Genomic DNA, 18,188 nt, shown 5'->3' with positions numbered 1-18,188 from the left:
CATACGATTCGGGCAACTGAAACTAGAGCCAAAAATCACGGAGTTCAACCGGGTTCATCCAACAGTATGAGCAAATCTATTTCCTGGTGAAGTTTAGTGCCAGGGACTTTTTTCGGCGTTGACCCACACACTTCTTCAGGGTTCGCCTATGAACTTTTAGTGTATGGAGCTGCGTGGAGAATGATACTTCAGTGAACATTTTGAGGAAGATACCGCTCTGTCCGATTGGTTTGCTCCTGTTCTTTATTTTTGTCGAGCTAACTTGAAATGCCGACGATCGCTAGGCCATGCAACACTATTCACGGATTAGACAGTCGCGTAGCTCCAGTGCCTCGTTCAAGCCAATACGTAAACAGTTTGTTCAATTTCGTTTGAATGTTGATTTTGAGTCGATCGCCACTATCAACTTGCCTCCCGATAGAATTCTTAATTTATTAGTGATCATGGTACTGCTTACGATTTCGAAATATTGGGTGGTAAGACCCAAACGCATATACCTCTACGCCGGTATGGCAGACATAGATAGACCATGTACTACAGTAGTAGTGCTCACTACGGAAAGCCGGTAGCCCCGTCTACGACCTAAGACATAAACAAATAAAGTTTTGGACTATTTATTGATACTATCAAGTTTCTCTGTGGGTAAGTCTTCGCGCGACACTGAGGCCGTTACACTAGAATGCGTGGTGTCTATCAGCCCTATCTCATTGAAAGATGCGGACATGAGGGGGGCTTAGAACCGCCACACCTCTGCAAGATTCCCATCTGGGGCAAGATTATCTTTCTTTCTTTTTTGACCTCAATGGCCATTATACAATAATGTCGCGATTCCGAGCCACTGGTATGTGGAGGCCGACTCCATCGTCGAATGAGACATGTGGGTCGCTGCAGTTGGCGACAAGTCAGCGCCGAATTTACATATGATGAATTCTACCTAAATCGGATAAGGAATATCATGCTAGTAGTGATTAGGATGTTGCTTTCGATGTTGAATACTTAATTGTGTCACGATAGTCTAGAACTAACGAGATACTATCTCTTTGAGTACCGCTACCGCTAGTAGCGCCCGCTACTGCGGTATTGAGATATACCAGTCAGATATCGTACGATCACATCATGATAATACGTGATAGACAATTTGTGTGAATATTAGAGAGAGTTCCTTCACATGATATCACACCATATAGCTATTTTCCCCGGGAGTTGTTTAGAGATACTTTACATATACCTAGGTCTACTAGACCATCTAGTAGATGTGTAGATAAAAATCCATATACAAAAACTTATGAAAATACCTATTTTTTGGTGTATGCCCATATGGTTACCTGTACTCGAAGCCCCCATGGGCTTTAAGCCCAGGGCCTTCAATATACTGATAATTACCCAATGGCTACACCTATTTGAGGTCGTGATCTATACAATCGTTCTGTCTACAGCTAAGTTAGTAGTTGCCCAATACTTTGCCACTCCACTACAGGGCTGTAGTGAATGACCAGGGTCAACGCTACACTACGTTCATGCTAGAAGTACCTAGGTCAGAAGTAAGATATGGTAAGTTAGTTAACTGGCTCCGATATTTTACCATTCAAGTATTGCTCCAGTGCATCAGTATTTGTCCCTTTATGGCCATGACGATAAGGCGGATATCTGAATGTGCAATCAATCGTTGAGGTTGGCCCACCGATAAACAATCGCAGTGGGAGATGGCGCCAAGTGGGTCAGTATATTCACCATAGTAGTATTTGGATATATTGGCTGCCACAGACATGAGATATAGGACCGAACTCTCGATTTGCGAAGATATGAAGACGATGTCCTGATCATAATGCATATTCATGCCTCCATTGGTATCAGTCAACCCGGCGTCTGCAAGGTACAGTCAGGGCAGCGATCCAAACCCAAAGCGGTGAACACACGTGACAAGTCGTCATCAAGTGACTCCGCCAGCCTCAACTTGCATCTCCAATCTCCAACCGCTCAAGTTCCCCTGCTCAACCTTTCAGACTGAGCATCCAAGTTGCTCAGATCTCATACTACTCACAACTTACAAACCATCTATCACTCTTCCACCCCGTCCAGGAGCCTTCGCCGCTATGATGAAGTTCTTATCAGTCGCCACCCTGCTTCTTGCTTCTCCGCTCGTTTCGGCGGCTTCGTTCCCGTCCTTCTTCGACCCCACACAGGCCACCCTCAAAGCTGGTACCACTGAAGACTTCCCAGTCGAGGGAAACAACCCCTTGGACTACTGTGAAAACCCGGCTGGTAATGTCTTAACTATCGACTCAGTCGACCTGGACCCAAATCCTCCTAAACCGTACGTCGACCATCATACCGTCTCTCCACTCTGATATGCAGCTAACTCTAAGTGTTTGTCTTAACAGCGGTGCAACTCTTACCATAAATGCCAGCGGTACCCTATCCGAGACTGTTGATAAGGGAGCAACTGTCGCTCTAGTCGTCAAGTGGGGTGTGATTACTCTTGTCAAGCAGACCGTCGACCTCTGCGACGAAATCAAGAATGTGGATCTAGAATGTCCTTTGGAGAAGGGACACATGAGCCTGACCAAGGAAGTGAAGCTGCCGGCACAGATTCCTCCTGTGAGTATTCCCCTGAGGTCAACCCGCGAAGAGGACTTGAGCTAATGTATACCTCCTAGGGCAAATACTCTGTCCTTGCTGATGTTTACACTAAAGACCAGAAGAAGGTTACCTGCTTGAAGGCTGATGGCATTGAGTTCTGAATTTGATTTAACACCTGATTTGCTCGAGTTTCGTTATCGCATCCACCTATAGGGTGGCCTCTTGTCTGTTGATCTATCATTTGGACACAGCTTCATTCTTACATGCCAGAAACGCTCCAGCCCACGTTTTCATGACCATTGCTCCATTTTCACTATCTGCTATCGTTACCAACGTATATTCAGCCTTACTGCTCCCATACTAACTGTGCCTTGTCTATGTTTTGCATTACTTGCCAACGTTCAGTCTTTTTGTCGAAGCCATCATCGGGCTAACTTTGATCTAATATATCTCCCATTGCCAAATGAATATTTTATCTCGGTCTTCTACTATCAGCGGTGAGACTTATAGTCGGGAACATCTGGTGACGTGAAATGGTTTGATAAATGCTGGGGCAAGTATAGCACAGCCTGACAGAAGAGGGGACCTAATATATGCTATATGCAGAGTGGTTTAGTATGGTATTGTATATGCTTTTTTTTTTTTAGATATGCTGGGTATCTCCCCTCTAGAACTTATGATAACACCTCGGCATGTTCAGTTCTTGCAGTTGGTAGTATAGGAAGCCCGAAACTAGCGAAATCGCCGGAATATTTGGCACGAAACTGGTATATCGAAACACGTAAAACTAAAGACCCTCGTACGGCTGCGCAACCAAAATTGAATAAACACTTGACAAAATCATTCACCAAACAAACGACGGACACGCTTTAGAACGCTGTCTTTCTCAGGGTCGTACGGGTGATCTTTGCTGGGGATTTCAAGGACGGCGGGGAATGGATCGGTAAAGGTATCCACGCTGTGACGGATACGCTCAGCAACCTAGAGGTAAGAGTCAATAACGAGAACCTGGGTACAGGGGAAAGTGAAACATTGCTGACATGTTGATTAATCAGGACCACGGCGATGTCCTTCCGCTCCTGGGTGTAGGTCTGGAAGGCCCGGTCAATCTCCGAGGTCTCTGTCTTAGAATCGACAACAAGAAAGTTGCGCTGAGCATCGGGAGGATCTGTTACATGCTGCAAGATTGCAAATATAGACGTCAGCTTATGGCTATACTCGGCGGTTGAGAGAGGCAAAGGGGAGGAGAGGACATACCCCGATACCAGCAAGAAGAAGACCGGTCACGGAGCTAGCATGCACGGGTCAGTTATGAGCAAAGGATGGCGCCGGTATTCTCTTTGGCCGAAGAAAGGGGAACGAACTCTTCATCTCCAATAACGGCGAGGAATTGCCGGTCCTGAGGTTGTAAGTCGTTAGCAACGCTATCGGAGGGGTTCGAGGCTGGGGCACTGGGACCAAGTGTCAAGTACCTTGTATGTCGCGGCCGCAGCCATGTTGTGAATCAAAAGAAATCGAGCGCAGCTCTCAGATCACAGTGAGCACAGCGCCTATATGGAAGCAGAAACTAGTCGCAGACCACTGATCAGTTGAAGCTCGGATTGGTGAAGTTGTCTGCTGATCGCCGCAATCGCGGAGGAGCTGGTATTACGTAATCTGATGCAATTTTGTTTACTTTCGGAGTTGATTGACTTCTTTGTTTTTACCCAATAGCTTGTACGGCACCCTGCATGTCTTTGTTTCGTCTGTTCGACTGAAGCAAAGCTGCCGAGGACAGGCTTTTGCTGTTTACAGTCACCTCTTGTCCCTTTCGCGAAATATGCCGCGCCTTGTACGCCGTCGTCCGCTCGGGGAGCGCATTCGAGCTCAGTTGAATCCATGGGACTGGTTGCTTTGGATATCCGAGGAGATTGAGGGGAATGATTGGGATCAAGTTGAACAGGACTGGGGCCTGCTTGTGGGAATCTTCCTGAATGTGATGTTCCTCGTGGCCCGTGCAAATGGAAGATCAAGTGGCAGTAAGGCGATCGATGATGTTTTTGGGGAAGATGAGGGTGTGCCTTGGCTTGGTTGGTTGGTAAGTTGTGCATCCCATCAATGAAATCTGATAAATATCTATGGAGGCGAATCCGAATGAAGTGATAACATTGTATTTCCTCAGGCATCGTTCATCGTTACAGCCCTCGCCCTTTTCTCGACTTTCAATGCCTTCTACACTTTCTACCGCAAAAGACACTATCGCATGTTTGAGACACCCATAGACCAGGCCCCCGCAAGTTCGTCAGCTCAAAGAGTACGAGTTGACTCAAGTCCAATGACCGCATCGCCTATTCGATACTTAGCCAACGTGATGTCTGCCGACTCTGCCCAGTCAAGAGCACACCCAGATGCTCAGCGAGATGTATGGGAGGTGGCCATGTGGGATCCTCTTCCCATGTGTATACGACTTTTCTGTCTATTCAGCCCAGGACATGTTCTTGTCTATATGCTTTTCCTACCAACTCAGCTCTCCGACCCACGCCCTAGCGTGACAATCGTGACAACTGCCTTCTTAACAACCCTATTGTCGGTACAAATGTCCTTCCTTTCAGCATCATATAAACAGCAAGCAAAGGATTCGACGCTGGTTCACAAGGAGGTCCTCAAAGAGTATGACAACAAATATGTTCATCCTCGCACGCGTCCCTTGATGAGAGACGTCGGAACACAATTTGCCGACGGCGATGCGGTCGAATCCGCTGCGGATTCACAAAATCAGGTTGAAGTTTACACTCCAACATTTATCATCAATCGGGGATTCAAGACTAGCCCGAATCCCAATTATGTCAGTCATGTCGACCCGGACGGAGTCTCTCCCCGGCGTCCTGCACCTCCCTCTATCTCAGGCGGCCCGTCAATCTTTCAATCTCGCCCACCACTGCAGACCCCCGTCGTGTCGCGTGATGCGTCCCCATTAGTACGGACAGCGGGCACTAGCATGCGACAGCCCCAATTCCGACAACCTTCTACCAGCACAGGCGATGGTGGCAACCTTGGGGTTTACTCACATGCCAATTCTCCCCTGAGGAAGTCAGCGTCTACAGCTTTTGAGCGTCGCCTCCAACGGGATGGTGATTTCTTCTACCGGGAATCAGGTACAAGTCCATTGAAGAAGCCCTCCAGCCCACTCAAACGAATTAGCGTGGCAGGGTCTAACAGTCCATCCATAAACGGATCCAGTAGACCAGGAGGTAGCCTTGGGACTCGTCGAGAAACGGGTCGTTACTGAAGATGAAGCAACAAAACACTTACTCTACAACTCGCCATGATATCATTTTTACTTTAGCATATTATTCAATGCATATCGAACGTGGATTCAAGGCGGATATCCACGCGCTCGACAATAACCACCAAAACCCAAGCGTACCCTGCATAGTCAATACCCTAATACACTCTAAATTCGATGCATCATTACGTCTCGAAATCTCCACTGCGAGGATTTCTTGATCTTGCCACGTTGAGGAATGTGCAGACTATGCAGATTCAACCATTTTTTCAAAAGAAACCAACTTCCAAAGACCAGACAGTTGCTCAATATCAGCCTAGTTGACAGTTCTATGCTGGGTCGTGCTTTCGCTGAGCTACGGTCGAACCACTTCCACATCCTCAAGCTGGACCAGCATCGTAGTTTCTTTACCATTGAAATGAATGCAAATTTATTTACCAACTGCCAAGGAACTTGCGATCGGATGGTTCAGTCATACCAAATGGCGGCGGGTTGAACCTTCAGGCATTCCAGCGCGGGGGCTGACATTCTTCATCGCGGATAACATACCAACCCAGCCATTGAGAGGCACCATATTCTTACGCGTTTAGACCGCGGTCATTCATCCTCTGATCTAGGCTGGTAAACCCCGCTAATCTTTTCTGTTCGTCAATTGCTCTTTTCGCATCAAAATCGAGACGTCCGCGCCAACCTTCCAGCTCACTCCTATAACCTATCATTACGAGCTAATAGTCACTCTTTTTCAACGGCATGGGCCAAGCTAAGATTGATTCTTGGCCTCTGTGTGTGAGCTACTAGCCAGCACTCTGTTAAGCCCATCATGGAGATCGAAAGCCGGGTCGAATTACCGGACGGACATCTTGTGAATCTTTCACCACGACCTCACCACCACGGTCAATACCAAGCATATCGAGCCGACTACGCAACCGAACTTTCTGCAAACTCTCCATCTCGATACGTTCCTTCTGATGGTCGTCGCGAACTCACGCCCCCTCGAGGAACTGAAGACGCCATGTTCCATAAAACGAAAAACATCAAGCTTCCACTTCCAAAGTTCGTAGCTGGGAAAGGAAGCGAGCAAAGAAACCAAACTCCCAGTCCTACTGCAATACCTAAACCATCGTCAGCGACGATCTCTGGTGGATCCGCTGGTACGCCTACTCAATCAGAAGATCGAAGCCGGGAGCACACATGGAGGAAACTACGGGACCGATTCGAGAAAGATGTGTCACCTTTGTCGCAAAGGAATTCTTTCGTCCGATCTCGAAACAGTGATCAAAATGGCTCTCCGGAGAAATCGAACACCAGGAAGCCAAACCAGGCCCAATCTGCCAAACGAGGGGCTCGCTCAGCTATCCCCAGCCCACATAACAGAATCCCTAAACATAATTCACGAAACAACTTAACTGTCAATGCAAGCTCCAAGTGCCGCGATGCCGATCATCGTTCTAACAGACCGGGAAGATCAGATACCAACTCGGAGTCAAGCCCTCCTTCTGTATCTCCTATTTCAGCAGATGAATCAGTGGCCGACTGGGAAGACAGATTTGTTGTGCACATGCCATCTGCGAAGGACCCGAATCCACCGACGATGACAACTCAAGAGATTTCGAACTTTCAAAAGGACCTTGAAAGAAGAAAACGCGAACGTCGACGGGGACGGGGACGAGTATCGGATATTAGTGCAGTCAGCTCGCGTGACGCGTCTATGGAAAGGGAGAACAACTCGCAACCGACTCAACGGTCACAGCCTGGGCAGAGGACAGAGACATTCAAAACCTATAAGGGTCGACCGTCTCAGTCTGAACCAGCGTCAGATCGACAGCAAGCGACTACTTCTCATTCACAGAGTCCCCAATCTCAGGCCGACCAAAACAACTATTATAGCCCAGAGGAAATTGGCAAGAACAGAATCAGTACAATCTGGGAAGAGTCGTCGCCATCGAAACCCAAAGACAAGCGACTTTCACAGAATGATGGTTCTTTTTTAGGGTGCAAGGAAATCAATGGGCCCGGTGTCAAAAATCCGGACGAAATCCTCCTGTTTTCTTCCGGTCAAGATTCCGAGGGCCTACATCCTCGACCTCTCGCCATAGGAGGAAAGAAAAAACCAAAAGAGGGGACATCGACGGCTGCACCCCAAGCCCAGCAGAAACGAGAAGTGAAGGACGCCGTTCTTCACGAAGAGCGAACAGAAACTTCTCCGAATACGAACCATGCCCAATGCTCGAAGCTATCATCCAAGAGCCTATGTCAGGATCTCAACTCCTCGGATCACGAAATGCCGAGGTCAGACTCCCAGGGATCCAGCAAAGAGAACACCTTTCCCAGACCGAGTTTCGAGACGGCGAAGGAGCAACTCGAAGATCGAGGCGACGACGATGTGTTCATTATCACACCCACTGTCACCCGTACTATGATCCCTTCTTCGGACAAGAAGCCTCTCAGCATCAAAACCCAAGGATTGCGACGTCCAGGTGGTATTGGCCAAACTGGCACGGGCGAAGCCGTGAAGGCCGTTCGTGCAAAGGCTCAGGTCGTCTCTACACCTTCTGGGCTGCGACCAGCCGGCGGAGCCTCGCAGACCAAATCGACAGCGCCATCAACAGCATCGTCCAAGAAGGCAGCACCCAGCAGCATCCCCAAACCCCACGACTCTCCCGCGTCGAAACAAGCTTCCCAGCCGAAAGATACTCAGACTCGAGACACGCCAGGCAGAGACACCCCGTCGAAAGGAACACCGTCAAAAGGACCAGTATCAAACGGAACGCCATCAAAAGGAACCACCGACACAGAGACTCCGTCAAAGGATACTCCGTCCAAAGAAACGCCCATCAAAGACACCCTGTCAAAGGACTCACCATCGAAAGACAAGAGCGATCAGGACAAGGCTAACAATCAGACAAGCTCTATCCGTGGTTTCATCCGTACATCCGGGCTAAGCAGAACCGGCGGCATAGTCAGGTCTCCTACTGATAGTCTGGCAACAATTCTGCGTAATGGCACTGAGTCTCTCCGTAACAGAGCGGAATCCTTCCGAAATGCAAACGGGTCTCTCTACTTTAGCAGTCGGAAAGGATCTCCTGTGTCCTTGACATCGGCGCCATCTAGAGATAATTCAGAATCATCACGATCTGAACGATCCTTTAGGTCCGCCTTATCCTCAGTCAAGGACACCCCGCCACCCTCGACAAAGCCCTCGCCTGTCAAAAAACAATCACCTGCTCCAAAACGTGTTTCCATTGAGATGGCGCCCCCACGGGTGATAACTCCTCCGCGTGAGAAAAGAATCCCGCGTTATAACACGCCTCCTACTCATAAAACGCCCCCTAAGGAGAAGGCATCGCCTGAAGAAGCTTCATCTGGGTCCGAGGAGCAGCGTCTCGCAGCCGAAAAGCAAGCTCGTGCCGAAAGACTTGAAAAGTTCAAGGAGGAAGCTCGTCTGCGGCGAGCAACAAAACTGGCAGCCGAGGCCGAATTGGAAAAGCCGAAAGATAAGACGGGCGAGGAAAAGGAGATTGCAGAATTGGATGGTCATCAAGTTACTGGGTCTTCAAAACTGCACCCCAATATTACGGATGTCTGTGATGACTTGCGAGAGGGTCTCCATTCAGAGAGAGATGATTCCTTCAAAGAAGGAGCCAATTCCCTAGCTCTCTCGATGGTTTTTGAAATCATCGTTATGGCCATCACCCAAATGCACAAGGCTGTCCACCAAGGTACCGATAGTCAATATGCCAAGGTCCTGATCAACAATGTTTTCAACATGGCCCAACATTGCTATCGGGTCTTCACTCGGGTGTATCGAGTTATATCAGATTACCAAGCCACTGGGAAATGGCCCAAAGCCAAAAACGACAAGGTCATAAGCAATTTCTTGATCGAGCTTCTCCAGGCTGTTCTCTATCTCTTTGTTCTCGGCTTTGGGGCCCTGGTCGTTGGACGAGCTGCGAGCTATGTTCTGCTTGTCGGTAGCTGGATGCTATGGTTTGCTAAACCATTTGCCTGGACAGTTCAGGGAATTGGCCGTGCTTTGGTAACATGAGAATGACTTGCGCAATTCTTCCTGAAGACGACTCTTTTGATTCTTTCTGCTCATAATCCGTCTTTGAATTTAGCGTTGCGCGTTTTCTTAATGCGGATTTTTTTTTTCGTTTGGGAGTATAGGTGGTCTTGCGAATTTGCCCTGTTGGTGTGGTGCCTTGATTGCGAACGCGAGGTGGTTTCAGTTCGTTACTCCTTTACCATTAGCCTGTTCTAACCACCGTTATACTGTATCTAATATCCGCAATGCATTGATCCTAGTTTGCATTTCTAAATTGCCCGAATACTAAGCTAGTCTGGTAGAACCAGTGAAGTGAATTTGCCATGCAAGCCCTCTTTTCGCATATTATGATCAAACCCTAGGACAAGCGGCGAGGGCTGAAACCTCATTCGGCCGTGAACAGCGGTAGAATACTGGCACATAATTCCATTGCGGGCAAAGCTACAAACAGGAAAAAGGAATATATGTTCAGCTTTGGTCGTGAATTTTTGAATTTAATTCTAAAGAAAAAAGACAGATCCATAAACACCCAGTGTCCGAAGTCGGAGCTTGGCGTTATTCGTGCTTTTGGACAATTTGGTCTTCTCGACGGCTAAGCCCTTTCTCTCTGCAAAGAGAAATCTGCTATTTCGGGTGTTGAAAGGCCCTCATAGTGAAACAAAGCATGCCCGAAAAATAGAAGAAAAAAAAAACAAAACCAGAATGGCCAAAGTCAAGCGCTGAGCATCGGGATGAATGGGGAGGAAAAGGAACCGCTTCTTGCAAAATTGAAATTGATCATCGTGTGAAGGTTTAATCATCCTTCGAGCTATGATCTCTATATCCAGAAACTTGAAGACAAGCAAAAAAAGGAAAAAGAAAAAAAGGAAAGAAAGGTCAAATAGATAGCTCAAAAGGAGCAAAATTATGATGTTGAATTTTGGATTCTTCGGCTTCCAATCCCCCCCAGCCTCTAGACATGATCAAAACCAATGGCAATATCAGTGCCTAGAGGACAGGCACCGGGCCTGCAGAGGATTGAAAGAAAAAAAAGAAGGGTTTCCGAGCGATGGAGCGTCATTGTTAAAAGAGACGGGGTATCGGTACAAGGAGATGTCGAATGTTGAAATCTGAAAAGAAACGCTCAGGAAGAAATCGTTGAGAGGTCTTCAATCGTGACGCCATGACACATTGCAGGGGTGGCCCGAGATATGGTGTTGGATTTTTGTTTCGGGCCTGGTATCGTTGAGTATCGTTGAGATAGGTGATGTTGAATTAGGTAAGAGTTGTAGACAGTAGTGTTGACAATGGCGCATAAATATACGAGCCCGCGAAAAAAAAAAATAAAGTTAGTAAGAAGTGTTCTTCCGGTTGAGTGGAAGCATGTTTAGTTTTTGGCGGCAGTGCCGTTCTGCTCGGACGTGCCATTGGTTTCCGGCTTGCTGGGCAGTTCGACAGCGAAGTCCTTGACCTCGAGATCGTTAAAGAGGTCAAAAACGGCGCTAGTCCGGTGGAAGTCATTGTCGACTAGAAGAATGAGAATTAGCTTGGGATTCTACTCAAATGATAGATACGCGCGGACATACCAATGTTAACGAGCCACCAGTCATCCATAACCTGTTGGATCAACTTGCGACTGGGGCTTGCAGCATCATGACACTTGGCCCAGTCATCACCCAGGGCGTAGGCTTCATCCTTCCAGGCGAGGAAACTGATTGTCTCCACGATGGTCGGCTGAATGATCTCTCGACCGGCAAAGATACCCCAAGTCAAGGCGTTCGGGCTGTCACGCGTGTTTGTCTTCAGCTCACCAGTCTTCTTGGTGGCATGGTAAGTAAGATCGTCGTTCTTCTCGATCTTTGCGATAAGTTGATCAATCAGATCCGATGGCACGAGAAGCTCGAGATAGGCCTTTTGGTAGACAAATCCGTTCTTGGGGCCCCATCCGTACACGGGGTGAGAAGACTTAACGCCGTTCACAGCGGGCTGCGAGTTGATAGTCAAGAAGCCACGGCGATTGACGTTCAGTAGCAAGTCATGAATATCGCTTGCCTCTGCGGTGATAGGACTGTCACTCCAGGGAAGTCTGTCCAGCTCACCCTCCAAGAAGCGGATGAAAATTTCGGAAAGGTCCTTGATCGACTTGGGCTCGCCCCACAGCTTGATGTTCTGCTCGTTAGTGCCCTTGAGTCCAACGCCGTAAGCATCAAGCTCACCGAACGCAGGAGAGCGTGAATCGGTCCAGCGGCCGTTGGGGTACTCATCCCATGTCTGGGTACGGGCCACATAAGAGGAATTACGGTTACGCCAAAAGACGGGCCGAACATCTTCGCCTCGTCGGCCGAGGGCAAGAGACGGCCGCCATGGGAGCTGGCGCTGAATGGGAGACTCATCTGAAGGTGCGAGACCCAATTCTTCTAGGACCAGTCTTGTTGCTTGGGCAAGGTTCATAGTATAGAAATGCAGATGGTTGATACCAGAGGCCATGAGCTTCCGGCACATTTCAGCGATAAGGTGCTTTCCAATATCTCGAACGGCGGCATCGTCATTCTTGACGGGCTCAAGAGCCTTCATCCATTCAGGAGGAACGCGAGTCTTGGTCCAATTGGAGCGACGAATAAAGGCAGCGTAGGTCTGAATAGGCATGATACCTGGGATGATGGGAACGGTAATGCCCTTGTCACGACACTTCTTTACCCAGGCAATGAAGTTCTCGGCATCGTAAAACATCTGAGTAATGACGAAGGAACTTCCGGCATCTACCTTCTCTTTCAAGTGATCGATTAAGAGGTCGACATCAGGGTTGTCATCGGCACCCTCCGGGTAGCCACCGACACCGATATCGAAGTGATTACCGTACTTCTCCCGAATGTACTTCACAAGATCCTTTGCATAGCGAAATCCGTTCTCTGTAGCTTCCCATGTCTCCTTGTCACGAGGAGGATCACCGCGAAGGGCCAGAATATTGGTGCAGCCGGCCTTGTAGGCGGCCTGTAGTGCTTGGTCAACCTTTTCGCGACCCATGTCGGTACAGGTGAGATGCATGCAAGTCTCCAAACCGTAGACGGACTGGGCAACGCCCACCATTTCACAGGTCAAGTCCGAGAGACGGCCACCGGCACCCCAGGTAATATCAATGAATCCAGGGCCCAGATTGGCCATGCGGTCCATTCGGTCGTACAAGTTCTGCACACCCTGTGCAGTTTTGGGAGGAAAGAACTCGAAGGAGATCCCCGGCTCCCCCGCAGCTTCTTTCTGCGCAAGCTTCTCGCGAATATGCATTGTGTCGTATCAATCTATTTGGGCGGAATATCAGTATCATAAAAGAAATGAGATCCAAATCATAAGCTCCATCACCCCAATGCTTATCCACAAGGGTTTCATCTAATTCAGGCGTGCTTACAAGTACTCAAATTATCAACCGATTTCCTGTCAGCAACACCCAGGGGAGGGCTAGAATGGGCTTTTCCTGCTGCGGGGTCTTTGCAAACACCAGGAATTCTCCAGGAATCCCGACTTTGGTAATGAATCCCACGGCTCGGTTGTTGACAGGAGAGCGGTCAGGTAGGGGTAAAAAAGAAAAAGAGAGAGAAAGAGTAGTAAAAAGGGGTGTGAAAAGTGAAGATAGAAAGAAAAAAGAGATGGATGAGGTTCTCCGGGGAGTGAAGGAAGAAAAGGGAAAAAACAACTCTTTTTTGGCGGGGGAGACCGATGGTCGGAGGAGGCACGTGTTCTGCTGCCTTTCAAACAACGAAAGTGCATGAAACTCCAAAAAAAGGAGGAGTTCGCAGTGAATTGCTCCTTTTTACATGATTCTATATTGCTTCAATTCCTTATACGAGATTATTTTATCTTTGTGATGTTGGGCGGGGGAATGGTTGTTTCTTCTACTAGAGCTGCCCCTCCTACCCCTCCGCCGTAAGTGTAGGGGAAAAAAAAGGGTTCCGGGGAGATTTTTCCCTTTGCAGGCCGTTTATCGCTCTTCTTGACCTTACATACTCCAACTCCCACCATCGAAAACTTTCGCAAGAGTAGACTCTCTCGATTAGAGCGGTCCTTTTAAGTCGACTTCAATCTTAAAGATTCAACTCAAAATCCACCATGTCCGCCGCTAGCATCCCTCCTCCCTCCGCCGATCAGGACTACAAGTCCACCCTCTTGCCGCTCTTGATCTCCAACAATGTCCTGTCTTTCGGTACTTACGTTCTGAAGTCTGGTCGCGAGTCCCCTTACTTCTTCACATCCTCCCTGCTGCACACCGCCCCTCTGCTCCGCGCATCCTCCGCCGCCTATGCTAGTGTGCTTTCCGCTGAGCCATTCGTCTCTACTGGTCCCGATGGTGTCTCCAAGCCAAATTTCGATATCATCTTCGGTCCTGCCTACAAGGGTATTCCAATTTGTGCGGCTGTCACCAACGAACTCGCTGTGCGCGATTCGCTCTCTGGCACTTCCCAGGGTACCTGGGATAATGTGAGCTACTCCTTCAACCGCAAGGAGGCCAAGGCCCACGGAGAGGGTGGAAACATTGTTGGTGCTCCTCTGAAGGGCAAGCGTGTTGTCATTGTTGACGATGTCATTACTGCCGGTACTGCACTGCGCGAGGCCGTCGGTATCATTGAGAAGGAGGGTGGTATCGTCGCTGGTGTGGTTGTCTTGCTGGACCGTGAGGAGCGGGTCAGCGATACCGAGACCAAGAGTGCCATCGGTTGTGCTCAGCGTGATCTTGGCGGCAACATCCCTATTCGTGCCGTGATTGGCCTTCACGACCTGATCGAGAAGTTGGGGGACCAGATCGGTGCCACCGAGGTTCAGCGACTGAAGGATTACCGCGCCCGCTACGGTGCTGAATAATTGATGTCGGCAATTATGATAGATTTATTGAGACATGATGTATGAAAGACCAAAAGAAAAGAGGGTTTGATACCAGGATAACCTAGATTTACTCCAATCTATATACTACTCGCGAAGGTTTGAGTTTGAGAACCAAGTGGCCATTCATTTGCCATGTTTCCCCGAGGCCAATGGCTTTTCTTCCATCTTTCACGCCCAATCCATATGAGATAGAGTTCCAAAAATCGCACTACTAGACAGAATTGCCGGGTTGAGCCCAGCAAACTCCACTAATCTACTAGTAACCTTGGAAAAGTGGAATGGGACCATCGTGTCACCAGTCGGGATAAATGGAATTCTGATATTCGAATGAAGCAGTCCCAGGAACGCGAGTTCGGAACCGTGGATTGCCAAAAGCTCGATATTCAATAGAAAAACGGGCTGATGGCCATCTTGCACTATGAAAAACCACCAAGAGTGTACATCTAGCATGGTTCGTCCACACGGCCCAAGTTCTTTGCCCCCTGCTGACACGTCGCACGCGACATCCGACGTATACCAAATTGTCTCAGAAGAAACGAGCAATCCTGGAGCTTTGTGGCATTATTAGATGGAAACGTAGAGGTTCTAGCTGCGGAGAATCCGACCGTCGTACACCATCTAGCTGGTGGTATGCTACAATTTGACCTTGACATGGTCTACGTGCATGAGGCATTGGTACTTTGAATTGACGGATATTGGCTCAAACAAAGCAGCGAAGAATGGCTGCATGTTGATGATCTGATCGCGCTCAGATCATTGGCGGGGTATCGGGTGCGATACACTGCGATTAGGACAGCGATGCATATGTGTGATATCCAAGAGAATGATGGTAGTAACATTGGGAGGAAGCACATTACCTCAGTGTACAAAGTGCAGAAGAGGCATCTTAGGATCAGAAGAATCAACCTTAATTCTTCACAAGGAGGCATTTCAGATCCTTCAGGCCTTTTCAAGTCACTACTAGATATAGTATACCTACCTACGAGGTAGTAGGTATCAGTACATGGGGCCTTGGGAGTCGGTATTGCTATATACATCACACAACGAATAACTATTTTTCTTTGATAATTGCAACTTACTCATGGATCATGAATCTCAGAGCGACAAACGATCAGGTTATTGGCTTATCTGCAGCAGCAAGATCGGCCGACCCGGTGGTGTCCTAATGGTTGCTTGCGTTTCACAGAGGTGATGGGTACAGGATGGATTTTGAATTTGGTTCATGTACCGAGCAAGAAACCATCTAGTAAAGCGGAATAGAAGATCACGTCTATTCTCGCAAGGCATCAGGCATTGGCATTAAGAAAAATATACTTCTATGAATGTTGTTTGGCGATTTCATCTCCATTAATGCAGTTTTCATTTATTCAAGGGCGAGCGTTTTATATGCATATGGTATTCTAAGGCTCAAAGCCAAAAAGGAACCTGATGCATAGAACTGAAAGGAACCAGGCAATAAAGTGGTGACCCGGGCCAACCAAAGCTTTCCTGTACCTTGGACGATTTGCCACCTGGGATAATATCAGGTCTTGTACAATTAGCCACTTTGATAGACACTCAAGGGTAGAGAAGGTCAAAGCAAATCAGCTCATCACTACCTCGAGTTATGCTGAAGACTTGAAAGTACATATGTGTATTCATCTCGGGTTAAAGCTGAATAGAGCGTTCAAATATAGTTACTAAATGTTTGCAACAAAGCTTCAACGGTTTGTTGGATTTTGAATGGGCTCGACTAAATCTTATTCTCTATGTTGTTTAACTTTGTACCCCAGAGGTTTCAACTCCGAATCTTTACGTGAAGATTTTAGAGGTATGGGAAACCTTGCGATATTGTGCTTGGTACCCACGTAGAGCTTTGAAAGAGCAGGATATAAAGGTCTGCTATCCACCAGCAAATGGAACTGGACATATCTACTAGGTTTAGGTGACTTCAACTCGGAGTATACCGCCTCGCACTTGTTAGTAACTGATTCCTAAAGGTACTACTAGTACCTTGATAACAGTACCTACTACTACTTCTAGCGGGGTTAGTTGTTATTTTCAAAATGTCACAACCTCAATTGCTTTCATTTTTCGAAATTGGGGGGACATTGATATTACTGCCTTTTCTATTCCCCAAAGACACAATTTGCGGTAACTCCTAGCATAATGGCTAGTATTGATCTTTCATCTACTTTTAAAATGATCTTAATGATTACTATCAAGTGTCATACGACTAATCAATGCCTAGGCTGACGATACAAAGAGTTCTCTTTTTTCCTCCAACTCTTCAGAGGATCCTCTTAGCAATATTTAGCAATACGAACTCCTCAAATGCTATTTTCGTATGCTGAAATCATCTACAAGTGCTGTCACACCTGGGAATTCCAAGTTTTGTACGTCACTCTGCTTGCGGCAGTCGAAACCAAAATCTAGAGTTCTGCGCACTTGTGAAAGCAAATCTAACTCTCTGTGGCTGCTTCTGAACTTCGGCTGCAGCACGATTACCCCTGAAAGCCCTGAGATGACAAGTACTCTTTGTATTAGAGGGCAGAGGAAAATTCGATTAATTTCATGGAGTAGAAGCGTCTAGCTGAGAATCTTCTCATATCTGGAGATGTGCTTCAGTTCTTAGAGTTTATCTCGAAATACGATCATCCAAGCTGATACAGACTCAATGACAGTCGATGTTAAAATCGGACTGATATCAGATCTCCGGTGCACTTTCTACGCAGCAGCAGATCGTTAGATATATGAAAGCCCGTAATATCATCCATTATCTGTGTCACTAGTTTTTGTGAGACATACACAGCATAGATAGCATGCATAGTACTATCAAGCCACAGTCATTCCACCCTGGCCGTCGGCAATTCACAGAGCTACGGATGGCACTCGAAGCTCATGAGCATTCTAGGAATCTCGTGAGACGGAATTTACTTTTTGTGTCTGAGCCCAGATTGTCTTGACATAGAATTCAACATGAAAAAACCCGATCAAGTCCTCGGATGTTCCATATGTATCCTGACTTCCATACCTCCTATCAGCAGCCACTTTGATTCTTACCATCTATTCCGGAGTTCAGGGCACCACTTCCCAACCCTTTTCAAATAGTATCGACCCCAGAGATATCAATATCAAAGAATGTACTTTATCTAAAGAGAGGCGACATAAACTCATGTAAAGTATGCTGTGATTCTATTTGTGACTGGTCTCAGTGCTTGCTTGTTCGGAAATTCCTCCGAGTCTCTCGTCTATTTCTTATGGCCATTTCGCAACGAACCATTGTCTTGTCTTTCTTTGACTCGACGCGGCTAGCTAGGGCTGTAAAATCCGGATTTACCAGAGCTCCGGCGGCGTGGATACAAGTTTATCTCACATATCCTACAGTTGAATACTTTGCTCTCTAGGGAGACTTGGTGATCTCGGAGGTAAGCCAGTATCATAAGTCGTCCCATTATTTCGCTATCT

At 47.6% G+C, this 18,188-nt stretch overlaps 6 protein-coding genes across 6 annotated transcripts; 4 read left to right on the top strand and 2 right to left on the bottom strand.

Moving 5' to 3' along the window:
• Window positions 1-2,093: 2,093 nt before the first annotated feature.
• Window positions 2,094-2,741, top strand: N7469_001547 (ML domain-containing protein; the record flags this gene model as incomplete). The annotated part of the gene is made up of 3 exons (XM_056640467.1): window positions 2,094-2,314; window positions 2,382-2,598; window positions 2,658-2,741. 3 exons carry the CDS (start codon window positions 2,094-2,096, stop codon window positions 2,739-2,741), a joined length of 522 nt encoding a protein of 173 aa, XP_056506224.1.
• A 679-nt stretch (window positions 2,742-3,420) lies between these two features.
• Window positions 3,421-4,076, bottom strand: N7469_001546 (H(+)-transporting V1 sector ATPase subunit F; the record flags this gene model as incomplete). The annotated part of the gene is made up of 5 exons (XM_056640466.1): window positions 3,421-3,561; window positions 3,621-3,758; window positions 3,838-3,871; window positions 3,945-3,979; window positions 4,053-4,076. 5 exons carry the CDS (start codon window positions 4,074-4,076, stop codon window positions 3,421-3,423), a joined length of 372 nt encoding a protein of 123 aa, XP_056506223.1.
• Window positions 4,077-4,399: 323 nt separating this feature from the next.
• N7469_001545 (Nur1/Mug154 family protein) lies at window positions 4,400-5,848 on the top strand (the record flags this gene model as incomplete). Its single annotated transcript, XM_056640465.1, has 2 exons — window positions 4,400-4,657; window positions 4,742-5,848. 2 exons carry the CDS (start codon window positions 4,400-4,402, stop codon window positions 5,846-5,848), a joined length of 1,365 nt encoding a protein of 454 aa, XP_056506222.1.
• Window positions 5,849-6,665: 817 nt separating this feature from the next.
• N7469_001544 (putative NTP binding protein) lies at window positions 6,666-9,890 on the top strand (the record flags this gene model as incomplete). The annotated part of the gene is made up of 1 exon (XM_056640464.1): window positions 6,666-9,890. The coding sequence occupies one exon, from the start codon at window positions 6,666-6,668 to the stop codon at window positions 9,888-9,890; it is 3,225 nt and encodes a 1,074-aa protein (XP_056506221.1).
• A 1,366-nt stretch (window positions 9,891-11,256) lies between these two features.
• N7469_001543 (methylenetetrahydrofolate reductase (NAD(P)H) MET13) lies at window positions 11,257-13,151 on the bottom strand (the record flags this gene model as incomplete). The annotated part of the gene is made up of 2 exons (XM_056640463.1): window positions 11,257-11,396; window positions 11,456-13,151. 2 exons carry the CDS (start codon window positions 13,149-13,151, stop codon window positions 11,257-11,259), a joined length of 1,836 nt encoding a protein of 611 aa, XP_056506220.1.
• An 819-nt stretch (window positions 13,152-13,970) lies between these two features.
• On the top strand, window positions 13,971-14,720 carry N7469_001542 (orotate phosphoribosyltransferase; the record flags this gene model as incomplete). Its single annotated transcript, XM_056640462.1, has 1 exon — window positions 13,971-14,720. One exon carries the CDS (start codon window positions 13,971-13,973, stop codon window positions 14,718-14,720), a length of 750 nt encoding a protein of 249 aa, XP_056506219.1.
• Between the last annotated feature and the right edge of the window lie 3,468 nt (window positions 14,721-18,188).

This window comes from Penicillium citrinum, assembly GCF_028827155.1.
Source record: "Penicillium citrinum strain IBT 23319 chromosome Unknown utg000001l:1.0-4955037.0:1.0-4956770.0, whole genome shotgun sequence".
NCBI lineage: Eukaryota > Fungi > Ascomycota > Eurotiomycetes > Eurotiales > Aspergillaceae > Penicillium > Penicillium citrinum.
Note: the sequence above shows the minus strand (reverse complement) of the source record. Positions and strands in the feature narration are given on the sequence as shown.